We start from the raw sequence: 19,111 nt of genomic DNA, 5'->3' as shown, positions 1-19,111 counted from the left end.
TATTAAAGGCAGAAATTCTTATAAGGTTAACACAGTGATGACAACAAAATCTAGCTATGTGTTCTTTATAAATAAAACACCAAAAACCAAAATGGTCCAAAATTGAAAATAGAGGAAAGATTTCATGTATGACCATGTTGAAATCTGATAGAGCTATGAGGGTTTTTTGGGTTTTGTTTGTTTTTCACATGCTTTTGAAGTATTTATGAATGTCCTGGCAAATTTTGTCCAGTAAGAGAGAGCAGATTCTTGAAACCATTTTATTATATATTTTCACAAAATAATGTAGTATGGTACTTGGGTCTAAAATGGATAGTGTTTATTCTTTCATATATTTTGGATTTATATAGCTCCTTCTAAAAAGGTATCTTCAAGTCTTCGGGTAGAGTAAAATCTTAGTAGAAAATAATCTTTTTGTTATTAAGAAATTAAGCCAGTGGACCATTGATTTTGGAATAGTATTAAAAAACAAAACTCCATATCAGTAAAGAATTTAAATAGCTCTTGGCATTTATTAAAAATAGGAGTACTAACATATTCAAAAGGGAAAATTCCTATAAATGAGTGAAAATTACTACCATTTTCCTTAATGCCCTGTTTTCAGATTAATCATTAAATAAATATTTACTTTCTGGCCCTGAACTGTGTGTTGTACACACAGTTGTACACACTGTGAGGTACAAAATAAGATATTGCCTTTGCCTACTTTGAATTTTATTCATACTTTGACAGCTCTCTCTGTGGAGCGATCAAGTGGTTTCTTATACCAAGTTCTAAAACATGTTTAATCTGGTATAATTTACCACTAATTGCAGGAAAATAATCATAGCTAACATTCATTGAGTTCATCTCTGTCTATCCACACATAACACAGTATTTTCACATAGTAGCCACCCTGACATTAAATGAATGCATGCCAGATATTGGGCTAAAAGCTTTAATTCAATACCTAATTTAATATTCTCAACAATTAGGAGTTAGCTGACATTATTTCCCCTGTTCTATAGATGAAGAAACTGAGCTTCAGATAATTGAAATGACCTTGCCCAAAGCCACAGCTGTTAAGTGACAGTCTGGTGTAAAGAGGAGAGTGATGAGGATTTGTATTGGTATAGAATTTATTGCTGTGTGCATGCTTCCTGTTTAGACTAAGGCATATAACCATTTGCATAAATGTTATTCTGTTCAAGTAGCCAGGTTCCACACCTGCCCTCAGCATCTGTCCCCTCAGTGCCATGAGCAATCTTCCAGTGGTATTTGTTCATCATAGTACAAAATGGTACAGAGGACAGGAGGCAGTTTGGGGGAAATTTGACCACCATGACTGAGGGGAAGAGTTTCTCTTCTAATCAGTGATTAATATGCCTCTCCTGATTTTAGAAATCCATCTCTGGATTTGCCTTTTTCAGGGGGTCATTAAGATCCCACTGTCTCTTGGATGCTTTGCTCTGTTAGGCAGGAGATGCAGGCAGAGAGAAACTCCCTTGGCATGAATTAGGCAGCAGAGAAAACCCTTGCCGAGTGGGAGTAACCTGTCACAACCTGGTTTTCTCTGGCTAAATGACCAGTCTTGTCTAGTCGTAATGCCATTACAACATTCCCATTCAGATCCCCTGACCCAGTAATTGTTTTGGGAATGAGTGCAAAGCTATCAGACACCAACTACTATAATTAGAAAAGGGAAAAACAGACACTTACCAGAGCTAACGTCTTTAGGCTGGAGCGTTTACAGCACTTTTTTGGGGGGGTTATGGAGCCTCTTTCTCAGTTTTGCTTCCTAAAATACAAACTATACAGTTTTCGGGTTCTTGCATTCCAGTTTTTTTCCTTACTGCAGTGCACTCTTTCCTTTTCCCCCCTATTTTAATCGGAGTACAAATTGCTGTCAGCACATCGAGTTCATGTGCCAGCCACTTTCAGAACAGGGTGTTCTGTGCTCTTCAAAACAAAATTGCTCTAGGGCAGTAAGAGAACAATAAGTCAGAGCTCCAGTTTAAGTGATGTTTTGCAGCAGACTGGGCTCACTTGATGTGGTTACACTCGGATTGCGCAGCAAGGCTCGGTAATTTGGTTCGGTTTGACTTCGTGGGGTTTGGAGGACCTCCCCCCTTTAAGTTACGTAGACTTTAAGTCAAGAGAAAATGTTGTCCCTTTTTAACTTGTGTATTTCTTTCTCTTCCCAAAAAAACCCTAAGTAGAAGCATCCTGTATGTACTTTTATTCTCTTTGGGCACGTCATAGATCATTTACTTCCCGTAAATCATGCTGGTTGGAATTAGCAACAGACCTCCTGAGCCCTAGAGGCCAAGCTCCCAGTGAGTCATGATGGTTATTATTAAATATTTATTAAATGAGTTTTTGCACTAAGCGATACAAGGTCAAAAGCAACCACAGGTCTTCCACAGCCAGAGCTGCCATGGTTTTCTTTGGTAACAATTATCGAGACAATTAAAAAAAAAATTGGATCTATAGGAGCCAGGCATGTCTGCATCTGTCACCATGATGGAGGTCCCTGCTGCAGCAGTCGGCTCCAAGGTGGGGAGGAGTTCTTGTCAGCTGTCATAGAACTTGTCACACCAGTGTTCCAATTTTAGAAACCAGTTAATCTAGCGAGAGTGTTTGCTACTTGTAGATGTAAAGAATCAATGGACTATACTCCCTGAGGCTGTGATACCTCCTCTTGCTCTGACAGTCCAGATAATGTCAGTATTAAAAGGTTTTATATATACACGTAAAGACTGCTGCGTGTGTGCACGCACGCATGCGTATCAGTTTATCAATTTAAGATTCTGTGGTGCTGTAGGTAGTGCTTATTCAGGTTCAACTTCAAAGAGATTTAATAGAAAAAAAAGATTGGTCCCTATATAAGGTAGTAAGTATTTATAAGAGTTATTGCAAATGTTTCCCTATTAGGTGGCCAAAAACATTGGTTGTACCATATATTGTTTCTCTTAGAGAGACTGGCTGCAGTGAACTTTTTTTTTTTTTTTGCTTTCTTAATTATGCCTTCATTATACTTTGACTTGAACTTTTTTTTTTTTGCTTGCTTGCTTGACTTATCTTTCCCAACATGTTTATTAGTAGCCAGTCTTTTCTTTCCCTAATATGAAGGGTTATCACATGTAAAGAGAACTTCTGAAATTATTTATATAATTTTAATATCAACTATATGCATCAAGCTGAAAAACCAGCCTAGGAAACTGACACACAGGCAGGAATCCTTCACAGAGTCTCTGGATTTCCTGTTTTGAAAACACATTCAAACTTGATCAACCAAAAACCACAACGAATGTACTGATAGTTTCCTCCCCCACTAAATGTACTCTCCATCAGGGAGGAAACACTTCTAACAATAAACCTCACTCAAAAAGATCTGTCAACTAAGTTGTGAGCTACTAGGATAATAAATCTCAATGCTTGAGATATTCTAAATATGTGGGCCGAAACTCACTTTGCTCAGCAAATCTTTTCTCATGAAAAGTGTCATCACATTAGTCTAAATTAAATTTCTTGGGCAGATTTAAAGATATTTAAGAACACAAATTTTCAAACTCTCAAATTCTTTAGAGACACCAGCTTTTACTCCAGTAAAAAATATCTTAAGCCTAGGATTCCTTGCAGAACCTCTCTAGTGTGTATGTATTTGAAAATAATAAAGTTGAATTTATTTTGAAACTATTTCCAATTCAAAAGAACTTTCACTGTGCTGCAAGCTAAGCTGTATTTTATCTAGAACATTCCAAAAGTGAGTTAATAGAAAGTCATGTGCATTTATGAGTATGGGACATAGAACAAAATTTCTGTATGCCAGCTCCACCCTGAGAGCCAGTCTAGCTCTTGCCCCTGTTTAGAAGGTCTGACTCGAGAGTGAGGCCTTCTCTAGTTTGGCCCAAGCGTCTTCGACTCCACCCTATGTCTGCAACGGGAACAAATCGGGATGGTATTAATCCTAGTGACTTAGAAAACGGTAGAGAACTTCAAAGCATAAATGTCCATGTGACATTTCTGCCCCTAGTGTCTATGCCACTGCTGTTTACTCTTCAGGGTTTCTCTCATTTCCTAGGCCTGGGCTAAAGGTAACCTGATGAAATGATTAACTACAGGAATTAGCTTTGAAGCTGGTTTCTGGTCTACATTGAGAGTTATATTACTGGGCCATAGAATCGTAGAATTTTAGAGCTTCAAAGGACCTTTGAGATCAAGTAGTTCAAAAGTAGAGTAAGTTGGAATTGAATTTGGAAAACAATTGTCTCCTGGAACGAATGTAACAGAACAAGTGATTTTTATCTCTAAAGCAAGTTATTGATCTAAAATAGATCAACCAGTCTCAGAAAAGAAGCCTTTTAGGAATTCCTTACATTTGAATCAAGGCCATTATATTACAGAAGTAGGAATAAAAAATTTTCTTATGAAAGACAAATTATTACATTGCTTGTCGACTGTTGTGCTGTCATACAAGCCATCCATTTTTCTGACTGAATGAAAGACCTAAGTGGAAAGGAATGAATATCCGTAATATTAAACATAGTTGGAAAGTTTCAAAGAATTTATCCCAGAAGAAAAAGTCTAACTAACCAAGAGAAAAATATATATCTGTATGTGTTTTCCTATTTTATATGAACATAAAAGCCCCTTATCTAATGTGAAATTACCCTGGGAATGAGCTGAGTTTGAGTGCAATGAGGAAGTAGACCCTGAGAAATTGACCTCTTCACTTAACATTTCAGAGGAGGGGGTTGAGTAATTTGATTTGTCGAGTTATAGGAGACTATTGATTCCTTCACATTTTACATTTTTTACTGCACTAAGGGATTACAGATATGTTAGTTATTGATGATGTTGCCTTTGGCCTTTTCATTTTTATTCAGACATATTTGTGAATGAGATTAAAACTCTTAAAGAAAAAAAAAAGAGCTTCTATATTCAGTTAACCCTTTAATATCACTGGGGAAATAGCCATTCGGTTGTTTTTCAACCCAAGCATCTGAAGCCAAGATGCAGTTATAAATGTTTAAGCCTTTGTATACTTGATATTAAGTTTGTGGCATTTTGATAATTACCTATTAAATAATCTAGTATTTCTTGTTTTGTGTTATAGGTGAGGAAACCTCTGTCATATAGTAGGTTTAAGTTAAACCTGTGTTTCCACTTTATTATCCTCTAAGCTATCTTACTGATGCAGTTATCAGTAATTATGTTTAAACTTAAAACAGAAAGAAATATGATTGCTCTTAAATTTCCAGACTGGGCAGACTAAGCTTCAACAAGACATACCATGTATGTCCCTAGATGAAATGAGGAAGGGGAACTACTCATTTATCAGGTCCCTGAATTAGTCACGAAGAGCAGCTCTGTTGACTGTCCTTCTCCTCTCCCTCAGTCCACCTGGAAGGCCGCTGTGGTGGAAGGATGTTTGATTGCAGAGATGTGGGGTTCATAGTTGGCGAAGGAGAAGACCACGACATTCCAATCGGAATTGACAAAGCCCTGGAGAAAATGCAGCGTGAGGAACAATGTATTTTGTATCTTGGACCACGGTAAGCAGCATACCAGTTCAGTACACAGTGAAGTTATCTAAAGAACAGGGATACACTTGCTTTTTCAATCAACCTTTTGCTATTTTCAGTGAAGTTAAGGCCAACAGTGGAAACAATTAATTAAATCAGGCTACAGTTAGTCACAGAGTGAGTTAATGGGCCTTATAATATTACAGACATTTGTAAGCCTATTCACTTGATTCATGTGTGTTCAGGGTAGGACTGACAGGCAAGTTTTGCTTTTCTGTTTGTTTTGCCTGCCATATTGCCAAGACAGGAAGCTGTTGGCCCTTCTCACGTGATTCTCCTGCCCCTTCTCTCCTTTTCTCTAAATTAGGCAGGAGGCAGTAAAACGTGGGGGTTAGAAGTTGAAGAAGCATTTGGATGATTTATTACCACTTGAATTTGTGCCACCTGTTCTTATACAGACTCCCTGAAAAAAGAGTGTTCTTCCTGGATCTAAAGGCAGCAGAGATGACTCATTTTTGCCTAAATTTTTCCCATCATAAGGATATCCATTAGCACTACCAAGCTTAGAACTATCAGACACTAACTGTCTCTCTGGTGAAAACATGTTTGGTATTATTTTTAGATCTAAAATTATACCATGAATCCAGCCCTTCTATCTTGAGAAATGGACCCTTGAGAGAAACCAGGGTGTTTTGATTCTGTTTGTGTGAAAGTGCATCTGCTTATCTCATGTCTCATCCCTCTCTGGATCCTTGGATTTCAGTCAGTAGGATTTTGAGTTATTGAGAATCTTGATGACCTGCACTTACCAATAGGTAATATTGTGCCTTTTGTACAGTTGGTTGCCTTTGTGTAGCCTCGGTCATAATCCAGTGGCATATTTACCTTTGCCCTAACACTTGAGCCATAATCGTATTTCTTAAGTGATGTTTTAGTCATGCCACTACCCACTTGAAAATCCTTGCAAAATGCTCTACACCTCGAACCCTTTAGAGCTTTCACTGAGGCACCTTTTATTTAATACCTTCTTTTTCTCGGTCTTATTCCTTTTTCAACTAGTATATTCCCACCTTAGTGTGTTTTATTTACATTTACTATGTATTTGTAGTTCACTTAGGTGAATCTGTTTCTATAAGGAACTTTTTAATTCAGGTGGTACATAGAGAGGCTATCTCTTCCATATCCAAGTAATATCTAACTATTTTTAATCCAGCATTCCAAAGTTACAGTAGTTCTAAACTCATATAAACAGAGTGGTATTTATGTCCATGTGTTTCAGATCTAAGTTCCTTGAAGATGAGTTCTCTATACATTGTGAGCATATAATATGAATTGGTTCATTACATTTTAACCTAGCTGACAAGCCAGTTGTGGGAACAGATGTCTCAAGTTTAATGGCAAAGGGAAACAGGAATTATCCTTATATTTATTAATGCAAATAGTTCCTTGCAAGTTTAAATTGTTGTATGATTAGTGATTAAAAAAAAAACAAAACATGCAGCTTACCAGCTGTGTACTCGACTCTCCTAAGCCTTAGTTTCCCTTTATGTAAAATGGGGATAATGGTATCTACCATACAAAGTTGTGGAGGACTGAATGAGACAATGCATGTAAAGAGTGTAGCAAAGTGCCTGACACAGCCAAACCCTTAGTATGTTAGCTATTATTGCTGTTGTGATGATTATCTCTCTCTTCCATTTTACTCTCAGACCATAAGGAAAGGGAAACCCCGTTTTAACATATGGTAGATTTTTCAGGCATAAAAGTTGTCAACAAGTTTTCATAAATTACTAGATATAAAAGTTTTTTCATATGTTTTATGGAAATAATTTAGCATAGTTAGAAAGGAACATGTTCTTTTCTCTTCAAGATGTTGCTTAGTATGTTGAGGAGTCATTTAAAGTGCAGAGTCTACACCAGGAGACTGTCCACGCGGGTGCTGCGTAAGATTATCCGTGTATCTAGAGAATCCCTGCCCACCGGGCATGCAGTGAGCGTGTGCAGTGAATTTGCTTGTCTTACCAGAGTCCCACTTATAGATACATTGCATCTGAGTGTGGCTATAAATATGGCTGTTGCAAATGTGTTCTGTGTTACTCTTAGTGTCATCTGTATTTCATGCTCCAAAAACCCCAGGGCATATACCTTCCCTTTCATTCTGATAGACTCCTTGGCAGGATGTTTTCATAGTAAGGAATTCATAAAACACTTCCAGAGAAGCCATTTTCTCTCTTCTCATCAGGACAGTGTCTTTCATATTGTTTTAAATACGGTGACTGATTAAGCTCTTTTGTTTCAGGTAAAGTATGGCTAGTTTTAGCTTTTTTCTTTTTTCTTCCTTATCTTCTGTCCTGCACCAACCCCAAACAAAAACATAGGCTGCCGAGAGCCGGAGTATCTCAGTTATGCGGCAGTGTGGGTCAGAAACTCAACAACTTTCTGGGACACACAGAGTCTGAATTTAAATCCTGGCTCTACCACTGCCTCTTTGTGTGATTCTCAGGAAGCACTTCTCTCTGAGCCTCAGTTTCTTCATCTGTAAAAAGGAAGCAGTTGGTAAGAGCAGTTGCATACAAGGTGCAAATGCTTCTTGTACGCACATAAAGGCTGAATGGTCATTAGCAGTCATTATTTGTATCTCTGCTCTCTGCAGGCACCTGTCAGTTTAAGAACATTGATACTGGATTCCTTCTGTTACTGTAATCCAGCTTGTCTTTTGGTTAAGCCTAGAATTCCTCTTGTGGTGTTCTGTCTTTCAGTCAGATGAATTTGTGTGCCCTGGGTCCTTCCTCGCCCAGCCTAATCCAGCATAAATCAGACAACTTTCTGTAAAATAGGAAGTCAGGTTAAATGCTCCCAAAACAGTTCGGTATGAGCTTACGCCTCCCCAGGATTATGTTTTCCACATGTGTCTTCACAGAGTTTCTTCATTTGAACCCAGGAAAGACTGTAGAAATCATATCCTTCCTTAGTCTTCTTTAATCCCGTTGATGATAACCAGAACAATTTGGTGCCTGCCCTCGACCCAAACCCTCACCCTCCTCGCCCCCCAGCCACGGAGCTCCTACTTTTAAGCGTCGTAAGGCAGCTGTTCGCATCCTCGGCACTATTGACATTTGGGGCCGGATATTTCTTGGCTGGGGGAGCTGTCCTGTGCATTGTAAGATGTTTGGTAGTGTCCCTGACCTCTACCCACTAGAAGTCAGAAGCCTCGTAGTTGTGACAAACCCCAAGTCTCTAGACATTGCTAGATGTCCCTGATAGGGATGGGGGATTAACCCCTTTTGAGAGCCACTGGTCTAAGGCAAGAGCATCTGTTGGGTTTGTACCTGTTTAGCACAGGGCTCCAAATAGAACGTGCTGTCAGTAAACACATGCTCAGTGAGGACTCACCTGCCTACCTGATTCCCATCAGTTAAGGAATGTTCTTTTATTTACCAGATGGCAGAAACAAAATAGGAGATATATCGGTCTAAGAGCTCAAAGTAGAAAACTAGTCACAACTTCCTACAGTTGGCCACTGGTAATTATGTCCTCTTTTATTTCTTTGCTGAAGATACCCTTTGCCCTGATATTAAAACTACCACACCCCATTCCTACCAGCTCTCACTCCATCTCTATGCCTCTCTCTGCCTCCAGCTTCCATTTTCTTGTGTAACAGGGGAGGTAAATGAGTAAGCATTTTCTTCCTGAAAAATTCAGGCAGGGAGTAAAGAAGTGGTACAAATAGCAAGAGGTGAGTGTTCCCACTCTAGTCCTTTTGCCCCAGAGAAAACTGAAGGTATTAATACATCAACTTGGTTTTGGCCTGGTTTCAAACCATAGCCTGAGAGTTTGAGTTTACTAAGATTTTTGCAGTGCCATTCCATATACTAAAGAGTAGTTTGCTTGAAACAGATGGAGCAGAGTATATTCCAGTGAACGTTTTCCTAATACGCTGGGCATTGTTCTACATGCGGGGAAACCACTGAACCAGACAGACAAAGCTCCATCAGAATTTCCATTCTAGTAGATGTGTGCTCCTTCAAATGCCTTGGATGTGTTAAAATTTTAAATGATCCCAAAAAACAAATTTATATATCCGCGTAATTTTATTCAGTAAGTTTTGGCTAAAAAGTGTAGTGTTTTACAGTGTTATAGCCAGAGAGCTATGAGAATACAGTACAGAGTATTTCTCTTGATGAGGTATTAGACTTTGCTGGGACTGTTCTTTTTGATTATACATTTGTTTTCTAGTATGCTTTCTGCAAGTCTTGAAGAAATACTATGAGGACGTATATCCTTCCTGATGTGTGCACCTTCCCCCCACTTACCTGAATGGAAGTGGTACTTCTGGAAGGGGACAGCACTTTAAAGTTAAAAGCTTATTAAAACATACCTCTCCCAAATCAGCACTGTAATGATTATAGTGCCTGTCTTCTCTGGGTCCTGATAGAGCTTCAGGGAAAGCCCTTCTAGTCAAATAATGGCTGTTTTATAGAAAGAACTAGATATAAAATCAAGCAGAAAAAGAGACAGTGACATTTAAAATCACACTAAGCAAGCTGTCCCAAGGAGTACAGGTGTTGCATTACATATGAATATGAAGAAGAAAACTAAATGCAGCCTGGTTTCTTAAAAAAACCACAGCAGTGATACTTGGCACTATATCTTCTGATCAACATCTGGTTTGTCTTCAGGGCCTTTGATGTGCGTAGTTTGCAAATGATAGCTCTATGCTGATGTGATGCCTCAAAATACTGAAGGGGGTGCCTGGAAATACACCAATTCTTTAAAGTTTTATTTTTTTACTCTCCATTTCAGATATGGTTTTGGAGAGGCAGGGAAGCCTGAATTTGGCATTGAACCTAATGCTGAGCTTATATATGAAGTTACACTTAAGAGCTTCGAAAAGGTGAGAAAATACCAACTTCTCTGAAATCATGACAGATTTCTTCTCCATCCACTTCTTGTAAATTAGTGTCTTATATTACCAGGTGGTATAGATAGATGGTATTTGTTTGTATATTGTGCTTTTCATGACCAAGTTTGTCTCCTGTCTCTGACGCTGCTACTAGAGCACAGGACAACTGATACAGCACAGCTGATACACAACCAAGGAGCTCAGTGTTCTTATTTTGTTCCTGTGTGTCAGCCTTTTTTTTTTTTTATTAACTTTTTTGGGTAGAAGCCAAGACTTGTTCCCTTATTTGTTCCTAGACTTGTTCTTTTTGTACTTTTTTTCCTGGGTTGAAGACAAAAAGGTTCATGTTCTTGCCAAGCATCTCCTTGGGGGAGTGGGGTGCAGTTTTCCAGGGCTGGACGGATCATACCCTTCACAGGACTCGTGAAGAGGCCTTCACTGTGGCTCCAAGTTATCCAAAATGCAAGGGCTTCATGGGCCACCAGGCTCGGTGGCAGGGAACACAAGGAACAAACCTGCTAACCCTAGACTTTTTCTTTTTGTACCTGTCCAAGTAGAAAAAAAGAGAGCGTTTGCCTCAGGTTCCAGAAATGGCACGCCTCCTTGAGTGTATTTCCATCTCAAACCCGCCTCTGGAGGCTCCCAGCAGCAGCTTCCTTGGACAAACGCAGAGCATGTGCCTGAGCTAGGTACGCTGTCCCATCCAGCTACGTCCTCTGCACCACCAGAGCCCAGCCCTTCCCCGAGAGCCTCAGGAACTGCATCTTGTAGACCTTTTTCATCCCCACAGTGCTACCTCCATGTTCCATACTTCAAGCTTTGGACTGGAAACGTGACTGTTTTTATGTTATTAGACTCAGAAAGGAAATCATTGTCCTGTAGGCCTCTAACTTTGGGATCCTCCCCAAACAGTGATGTTCCTCATCATAACACATTCCCCAAAACAAACGTATGCTTTTGTCACAACCAGTGCTTGTTGTCAGGTAATGTCTTCTGAAGTCCTGCTAGCTCAGTACTGATCCTCCAAAGCTGTCTTCGTAGCACAAAGTGGTTTTTATTTTTAAAGAGGGAGAAAATAATTTTTAGCAATAAAGTAACCCCCACCCCTTCCCATCACAGCCCAGTGGACCTTGTACACTCAGGAGCCTCCTCACTGTAGTACGCCACAACGAGCCTGTGCTCAGTCACGGCGGCAAGGGCATAGGCCAGGCTGCACTGCTAGGTGTATTTGAAACCACGTGATCAATCCAAGAAGAAGATACAAGAATTGCAAATATATATGCATCCAGCGTAGGAGCACCTCAATATATAAGGCAGATGTTAACAGACATAAAAGGAGAAATTGACAGTAACACAATAATAGTGGGAACTCCTTCTACGAGGCCACCATCACCTTGATACCAAAACCAGACAAGGATGTCACAAAGAAAGAAAACTACAGGCCAATATCACTGATGAACATAGATGCAAAAATCCTCAACAAAATACTAGCAAACAGAATCCAACAGCACATTAAAAAGATCATACACCATGATCAAGTGGGGTTTATTCCAGGAATGCAAGGATTCTTCAATATACGCAAATCTATCAATGTGATAAACCATATTAACAAACTGAAGGAGAAAAACCATATGATCATCTCAATAGATGCAGAGAAAGCTTTTGACAAAATTCAACACCCATTTATGATAAAAACCCTGCAGAAAGTAGGCATAGAGGGAACTTTCCTCAACATAATAAAGGCCATATATGACAAGCCCACAGCAAACATCATCCTCAATGGTGAAAAACTGAAAGCATTTCCACTAAGATCAGGAACAAGACAAGGTTGCCCACTCTCACCACTCTTATTCAACATAGTTTTGGAAGTTTTAGCCACAGCAATCAGAGAAGAAAAGGAAATAAAAGGAATCCAAATCGGAAAAGAAGAAGTAAAGCTGTCACTGTTTGCAGATGACATGATCCTATACATAGAGAACCCTAAAGATGCTACCAGAAAACTACTAGAGCTAATCAATGAATTTGGTAAAGTGGCAGGATACAAAATTAATGCACAGAAATCTCTGGCATTCCTATATACTAATGATGAAAAATCTGAAAGTGAAATCAAGAAAACACTCCCATTTACCATTGCAACAAAAAGAATAAAATATCTAGGAATAAACCTACCTAAGGAGACAAAAGATCTGTATGCAGAAAATTATAAGACACTGATGAAAGAAATTAAAGATGATACAAATAGATGGAGAGATATACCATGTTCTTGGATTGGAAGAATCAACATTGTGAAAATGACTCTACTACCGAAAGCAATCTATAGATTCAATGCAATCCCTATCAAACTACCACTGGCATTTTTCACAGAACTAGAACAAAAAATTTTGCAATTTGTATGGAAACACAAAAGACCCCGAATAGCCAAGGCAATCTTGAGAAGGAAAGAAGGAACTGGAGGAATCAGGCTCCCAGACTTCAGACTATACTACAAAGCTACAGTTATCAAGACGGTATGGTACTGGCACAAAAACAGAAAGATAGATCAATGGAACAGGATAGAAAGCCCAGAGATAAACCCACGCACATATGGTCACCTTATCTTTGACAAAGGAGGCAGAAATGTACAGTGGAGAAAGGACAGCCTATTCAATAAGTGGTGCTGGGAAAACTGGACAGCTACATGTAAAAGTATGAAATTAGATCACTCCCTAACACCGTACACAAAAATAAGCTCAAAATGGATTAAAGACCTAAATGTAAGGCCAGAAACTATCAAACTCTTAGAGGAAAACATAGGCAGAACACTCTATGACATAAATCACAGCAAGGTCCTTTTTGACCCACCTCCTAGAGAAATGGAAATAAAAACAAGAGTAAACAAATGGGACCTAATGAAACTTAAAAGCTTTTGCGCAGCAAAGGAAACCATAAAGAAGACCAAAAGACAACCCTCAGAATGGGAGAAAATATTTGCAAATGAAGCAACTGACAAAGGATTGATCTCCAAAATTTATAAGCAGCTCATGCAGCTTAATAACAAAAAAACAAACAACCCAATCCAAAAATGGGCAGAAGACCTAAATAGACATTTCTCCAAAGAAGATATACAGAGTGCCAACAAACACATGAAAGAATGCTCAACATCACTAATCATGAGAGAAATGCAAATCAAAACTACAATGAGATATCATCTCACACCAGTCAGAATGGCCATCATCAAAAAACCTAGAAACAATAAATGCTGGAGAGGGTGTGGAGAAAAGGGAACCCTCTTACACTGTTGGTGGGAATGTAAATTGATACAGCCACTGTGGAGAACAGTATGGAGGTTCCTTAAAAAGCTACAAATAGAACTACCATATGACCCAGCAATCCCACTACTGGGCATATACCCTGAGAAAACCATAATTCAAAAAGAGTCATGTACCAAAATGTTCATTGCAGCTCTATTTACAATAGCCCAGAGATGGAAACAACCTAAGTGTCCATCATCGGATGAATGGATAAAGAAGATGTGGCACATATATACAATGGAATATTACTCAGCCATAAAAAGAGACGAAATTGAGCTATTTGTAATGAGGTGGATAGACCTAGAGTCTGTTATACAGAGTGAAGTAAGTCAGAAAGAGAGAGACAAATACCGTATGCTAACACATATATATGGAATTTAAAAAAAAAAAATGTCATGAAAAACCTAGGGGTGAAACAGGAATAAAGACACAGACTTACTAGAGAATGGACTTGAGGCTATGGGGAGGGGGAAGGGTAAACGGTGACAAAGCGATAAAGAGGCATGGACATATATACACTACCAAACGTAAGGTAGATAGCTAGTGGGAAGCAGCTGCATAGCACAGGGAGATCAGCTCGGTGCTTTGTGACCGCCTGGAGGGGTGGGATAGGGAGGGTGGGAGGGAGGGAGACGCAAGCGGGAAGAGATATGGGAATATATGTATATATATAACTGATTCATTTTGTTGTGAAGCTGAAACTAACATACCATTGTAAAGCAATTATACTCCAATAAAGATGTTAAAAAAATAAATAAATAAAATAATAGTGGGGGATTTTAACACCCCACTTAGATCAATGGACTGATCGTCCAGACAGAAAATCAGTAAGGCAACACATGCCTTAAATGACACTGTAGACCAGATGGACTTAATTGATACTTATAGAGCAATCCATCCAAAAGCAGCAGAATACACATTCTTTTCAAAAGTGCACATGGAACATTCTCCAGGATAGATCACATGCTGGGTCACAAAGCAAGCCTCAGTAAATTTAAGAAAATTGAAATCATATCGAGCATCTTTTCTGACCACAGTGCTATGAGATTATGTTTGAAATCATGTGACAGTGTGTGGCAGTGATGGAGGCAACATGAATTCATTTTCTGTTTTGTAATACTAAGAATAGATTTATAATCAGTAAAGACTGAACCTAATATAAAAAATGCAGAATGCTTGTTATTAGATTTTTAAATAATAAAGTTAAATTGTTAAGAATCAACATAGGGTTGCCAGGAAGACTAGTAACTCTCATTATTCACTTTAAAAAGGAGGGGATATATATACCACTGTCTTTTGAATAGAGAATTTCATATTTACCCACTTAAGCTTCATAATTCTTATGCAGTAAATAGCACTGACACAGCCATTGTCATCTTCCCTAAAGGACTGCAGATTGTTCTGTTGACTCTTTATGATCCAGCTGTTCATAATGAAAGTGCAGTTGTCCCTGGATTCGTATCTATAATGGGGGAGGAGTAATGATACACACAGTATAAATTAGCAGGTGATCATGAAAGCATTTGTTTACATCTTGGCATCACCTCTATCCTCCCACTTATGTTTTCCTTGAAATTCCCCAAGTACGCATCTGCAAGTTGCTACAGTTTGGAGGCTTTAGTATGTCTGGTTGTTTCAGAGTAGAGAGACAACTACATGACCTGGAATTTTTAAAGTGTGTATGAATATACAACTGTGACTTGACTACAATAGTGTTACCATTTTAGAGTTGAAAAACTGAGGCTTGAGAGAAACTTGCCTAAATTATAATAGCAGTTTAGCGGCAGAGTTTGCAGGAGGGAGATAGGGGCCCCAGCTTCCATCGTGTGGCCTCACCTCGTAATTCTAAAGGCGCATTCTTTAACGATGCTCAACAGTTCATCTTCCTTACGGTATTATTGCCTGCACCTCCCTCTTGAGCAGCATGGACCAAGCTACAGCTTTGTCCTCATGGAAAGTGAGTTCTAGCCTAGCAGTGCATTGGCAAGGGCACACAGTTTTAAAAGCCAGTGTGTTTTGGGGTGTGGGTATCCTCTAGGAGTAGCTATTGTTTCTTCTTACGGACATCAGCTGATGCTTTTTCCTTCTCTGTTCATCTAACCATTGTCACACATTTACACAACAGGCCAAAGAATCCTGGGAGATGGATACCAAAGAAAAATTGGAGCAGGCTGCCATTGTCAAAGAGAAGGGAACTGTGTACTTCAAGGTATGTGGGTCTTTGTACAATCCTTCCCATCTCAAAGAATTTATTCAAGTATCAATTAATTGTGCTGATATTCCCTATTCTGAATTCTATACCCTTCTGGATAAGAATAAGCCTGAATTTTTACAAGTCTGTCATTTTCAGTATAAGAAATGGTGAGACAGAATGAATTATGTGACAAAAAGAATACAAAAGCCTCTTGTACACATTCTACTCTAGATTGTAAGCCTCCGCAAAGTCAGACCAGGTCCGGCTTGCCCACCCACTGTGTATCACTCAAGACCTAAAGTATCTTGCTTGGTACATAGTGGTCACTCAACAAGTATTTGTGGGACGAAACAAAGAATGAATAGAATAATTGTTAGCAAGTAGTAGAATTCAAAGGGCTAAGTTTCATATCATTTTCCTTTCCACTGTCTTGGGGAAGTCACTTAGGTACATGATAAAAGGAAAGATTATGCACAGATTTCAAAAGGAACTGGCAGGAGGAGAGTATAAATTTCTTCTGATGGCCAAGATGATCCCTGCCACACTTGCTTTTGTGAGAAAAAAGCAGAAATTCCTGAATGATATTTGTCATTTATTGATTCTTGAAAACACTTTCTTATAATCTAGGAATGTGTTGTTTCCTCACTTAGATTTTAAACCCGATACAGTAAAAAAAGAAACAGCGCTTTGTTCAGTTCTAATCAGAATGTACTATCCATTGCTTCCCCATTGCCAGATATTATACCTTCTCCACATCAAGCAGAAAGGGCTTAGCGCAGAAGAGAATGAGAGAAAGAATGGGAGTTTTGTCAAGGTTTCTTTTTTTTCCTTGCTGCTGTGATCCAGGAGCAAAAAAAAAAAAAAAAAAAATTAGATGATGTTTTCAACAGTCTATCAAGCAATGATACATCAGTGTACTTCAACAAGTCTTCATGGAGAACCTGCTGTAAGACATGTCCTTGCGTTGACAGCCTTGTCTGGAGGGAGGGGAGGCAATATTAACCCACATGAAACAACTAGAGAATTATGTAAGACTGTATAACCAACATAGAATCACGCAGCCAGAGGGCAACAGGTATGGTTATTATTTTCTAAACTTTGAGAGGAGCCCCATTATTGAGTCATGAAATCAGTTTAGTGGAAGTGTATTGCCTTATGTAGTAAGGATACACTTTGTTTCACAAAACTTTGTTCAGTTGTGTGTGAGTGGGTACTAGGTCATAATTTAAAACATTTCTTACTGTGGGTGTAGATAATATATAATTATTTCTATTTATTTATAACTATTACATTAAAATAATGTATGGATCACCAGAAAGCATTAGGGTATGGCAGAATGACCTCTGAATTGGGAAAACTGGGCTTTATGGCTCCAAATGATTTAAAGTCATTTAAGGTCCAAAGAGATTAATTTTTCATGTGAAAAGTGAGGGAGTTAAATTAGAAGACTCCTAAGTTTCCTTCCAGCCCTAAAATTCGGTGCGTTTCTGAACTCTCAAGAACAACTTTGATTTTTTTTTAATTCTAATTGAGGTATTGGATACCTCTGCAACTATGAATAGGTAGATTCCAGATGAGTTATTTGTAGACCCAAATACCTAATACACTAGAACAAAAAGAAAATTTTCTGTAAAATTACTTAAGACCAAAGGTCCTGAACTATGTTTTCCTATCTACTTGGAGTCCATAAAAGTCTAAGTGTATTTTTTATATTTCCCAAAACCTCTGAAAAGAATATTAACATTTGGTAGAGGGGTTGCAACTTTTGGCATTTGACTAGAATTAACTCGATGTAATGAAACAGCTTGGCTATTCAGAAGCTCTGATTGGTTGCTGATGACTTAAATAATGTTGTGAAGCCACGTGTCATATAGCTGTGTCCTGAATATATACAGAGAGATGGCCAGAATTTACGATCAGCAACAGAAAGCAGTGTTAAATTGTCTGTACAGTTACTAAACTTTGTTGCTTCTTAGCATCATAACTGCAACAGTGATTTGTGTATTTCATAATACTATGAACCCTCTTAAAATTACTGATCTTTGGATAAAATCTGGATCAGCAGTCACACATATGGAACATATTATTTTTAACATGCAATTTGATAGACAAAATCTTTCAAAACATTAGTTTATTGGGGGAAAATTAATGAAAGGTTCAAAACCACTGACCTAAGACCTTTCCCCCAGAATGTCTCTGAACATTTTGTACTACTCAGAACTTCCCTGGAGGCACCTTCATAATTATAGGTAAAAGATCCCAGCAGTGATCCTAGTTTTACCTGTAAGACTTCAGAAATGGTTGGTAGGTGGGTTCCTACACACATTCCCTTTCCAAATGTCAGGGCAGGTTTCAATCTGCCGTGCTGCCTTCCCGGCCCATAGAGTTTCCAGGGTGTTTGACTTGGTGCCTTGTGCACAGCGCAGAGCCCGGGTGTGTGGGCCAGAGCAGACGTGGGGTACATTGCATGCCACCCGCACGTTGGAGCTCCATTTTCATTGACCTCTCGGTTTGGTTTACACGTAAGTGGGTAAGTCTCTCCCCGTAGTAGGGTAGAATTGTAATAAGCCTTTAAATGGGAGTGATTTTGGCGTTTAGAGTGTAAACTCCTATCAACCTCTGAACGCTAAAGAGAAGAAAGGTAGGAGAGGACTCTCTTCATTTGGCTCTGAAAATAATTATTAAGCACGTTTAACAATGTGATGTTACGCCAGGCATTGTGCAAGTCAGTTAAACAGACATGATTTTTGCCCTCATAGCTGACAGCATTCTGCGGGACAAGAACATTAACTATCACACGTGTTTCTCTTTTCTGACTTGGAGGCAGAGTGGTAAAGCTGAGGACACTTTCTAACCAAGAGGTTCTTGCGCCCCCTTGTGCTCCTTGGGGAAAAAAGCATTTCTAAAGCAAGCTAGTTAAGGATCGTCCTTCAACCATGGAACCCTTTGCAGACAAACCAGGCTTTGCTCTGTTTTGACCACCATTACTGAACCAGGAAACCAGTGCTATGATTTAGAAACAAGTCGTCTATGACTCTAGGATTTTAGGTTAAAAAAACTAAAAACCTGCCCCTCTTTCTTGTTCCTTCACTCTTTTAGAGCAGGATTTCTCAACCTCAGCACAGTCGACGTTTGGGGCTGTATAAATTCTGTTTGGCAGGAGGCTGTTCTGTGCATTTAGCAGCATCCCTGGCCCCTACCCACTAGATGCCGGTGG

The 19,111-nt window shown here is 39.0% G+C and overlaps 1 protein-coding gene across 6 annotated transcripts in view; it reads left to right on the top strand.

Moving 5' to 3' along the window:
- The window catches only part of FKBP5 (FKBP prolyl isomerase 5), a 100,882-nt gene that overhangs the window by 73,193 nt on the left and 8,578 nt on the right, over positions 1 to 19,111 (top strand). For all 6 annotated transcript variants that reach the window (XM_082849039.1, XM_082849038.1, XM_082849041.1 and 3 more), the window contains 3 exons: positions 5,381 to 5,537; positions 10,311 to 10,401; positions 15,826 to 15,909. In XM_082849039.1, the coding sequence (XP_082705165.1) occupies positions 5,381 to 5,537; positions 10,311 to 10,401; positions 15,826 to 15,909 (332 nt within the window). The remainder of the gene's footprint in view (positions 1 to 5,380; positions 5,538 to 10,310; positions 10,402 to 15,825; positions 15,910 to 19,111) is intronic.

The sequence above is a fragment of the Leucopleurus acutus genome (assembly GCF_964270905.1).
Source record: "Leucopleurus acutus genome assembly, chromosome: 10".
Classification (NCBI taxonomy): domain Eukaryota; kingdom Metazoa; phylum Chordata; class Mammalia; order Artiodactyla; family Delphinidae; genus Leucopleurus; species Leucopleurus acutus.
The sequence above is the reverse complement of the archived record's forward strand: the minus strand, read 5'-3'. Positions and strand labels throughout refer to the sequence as shown.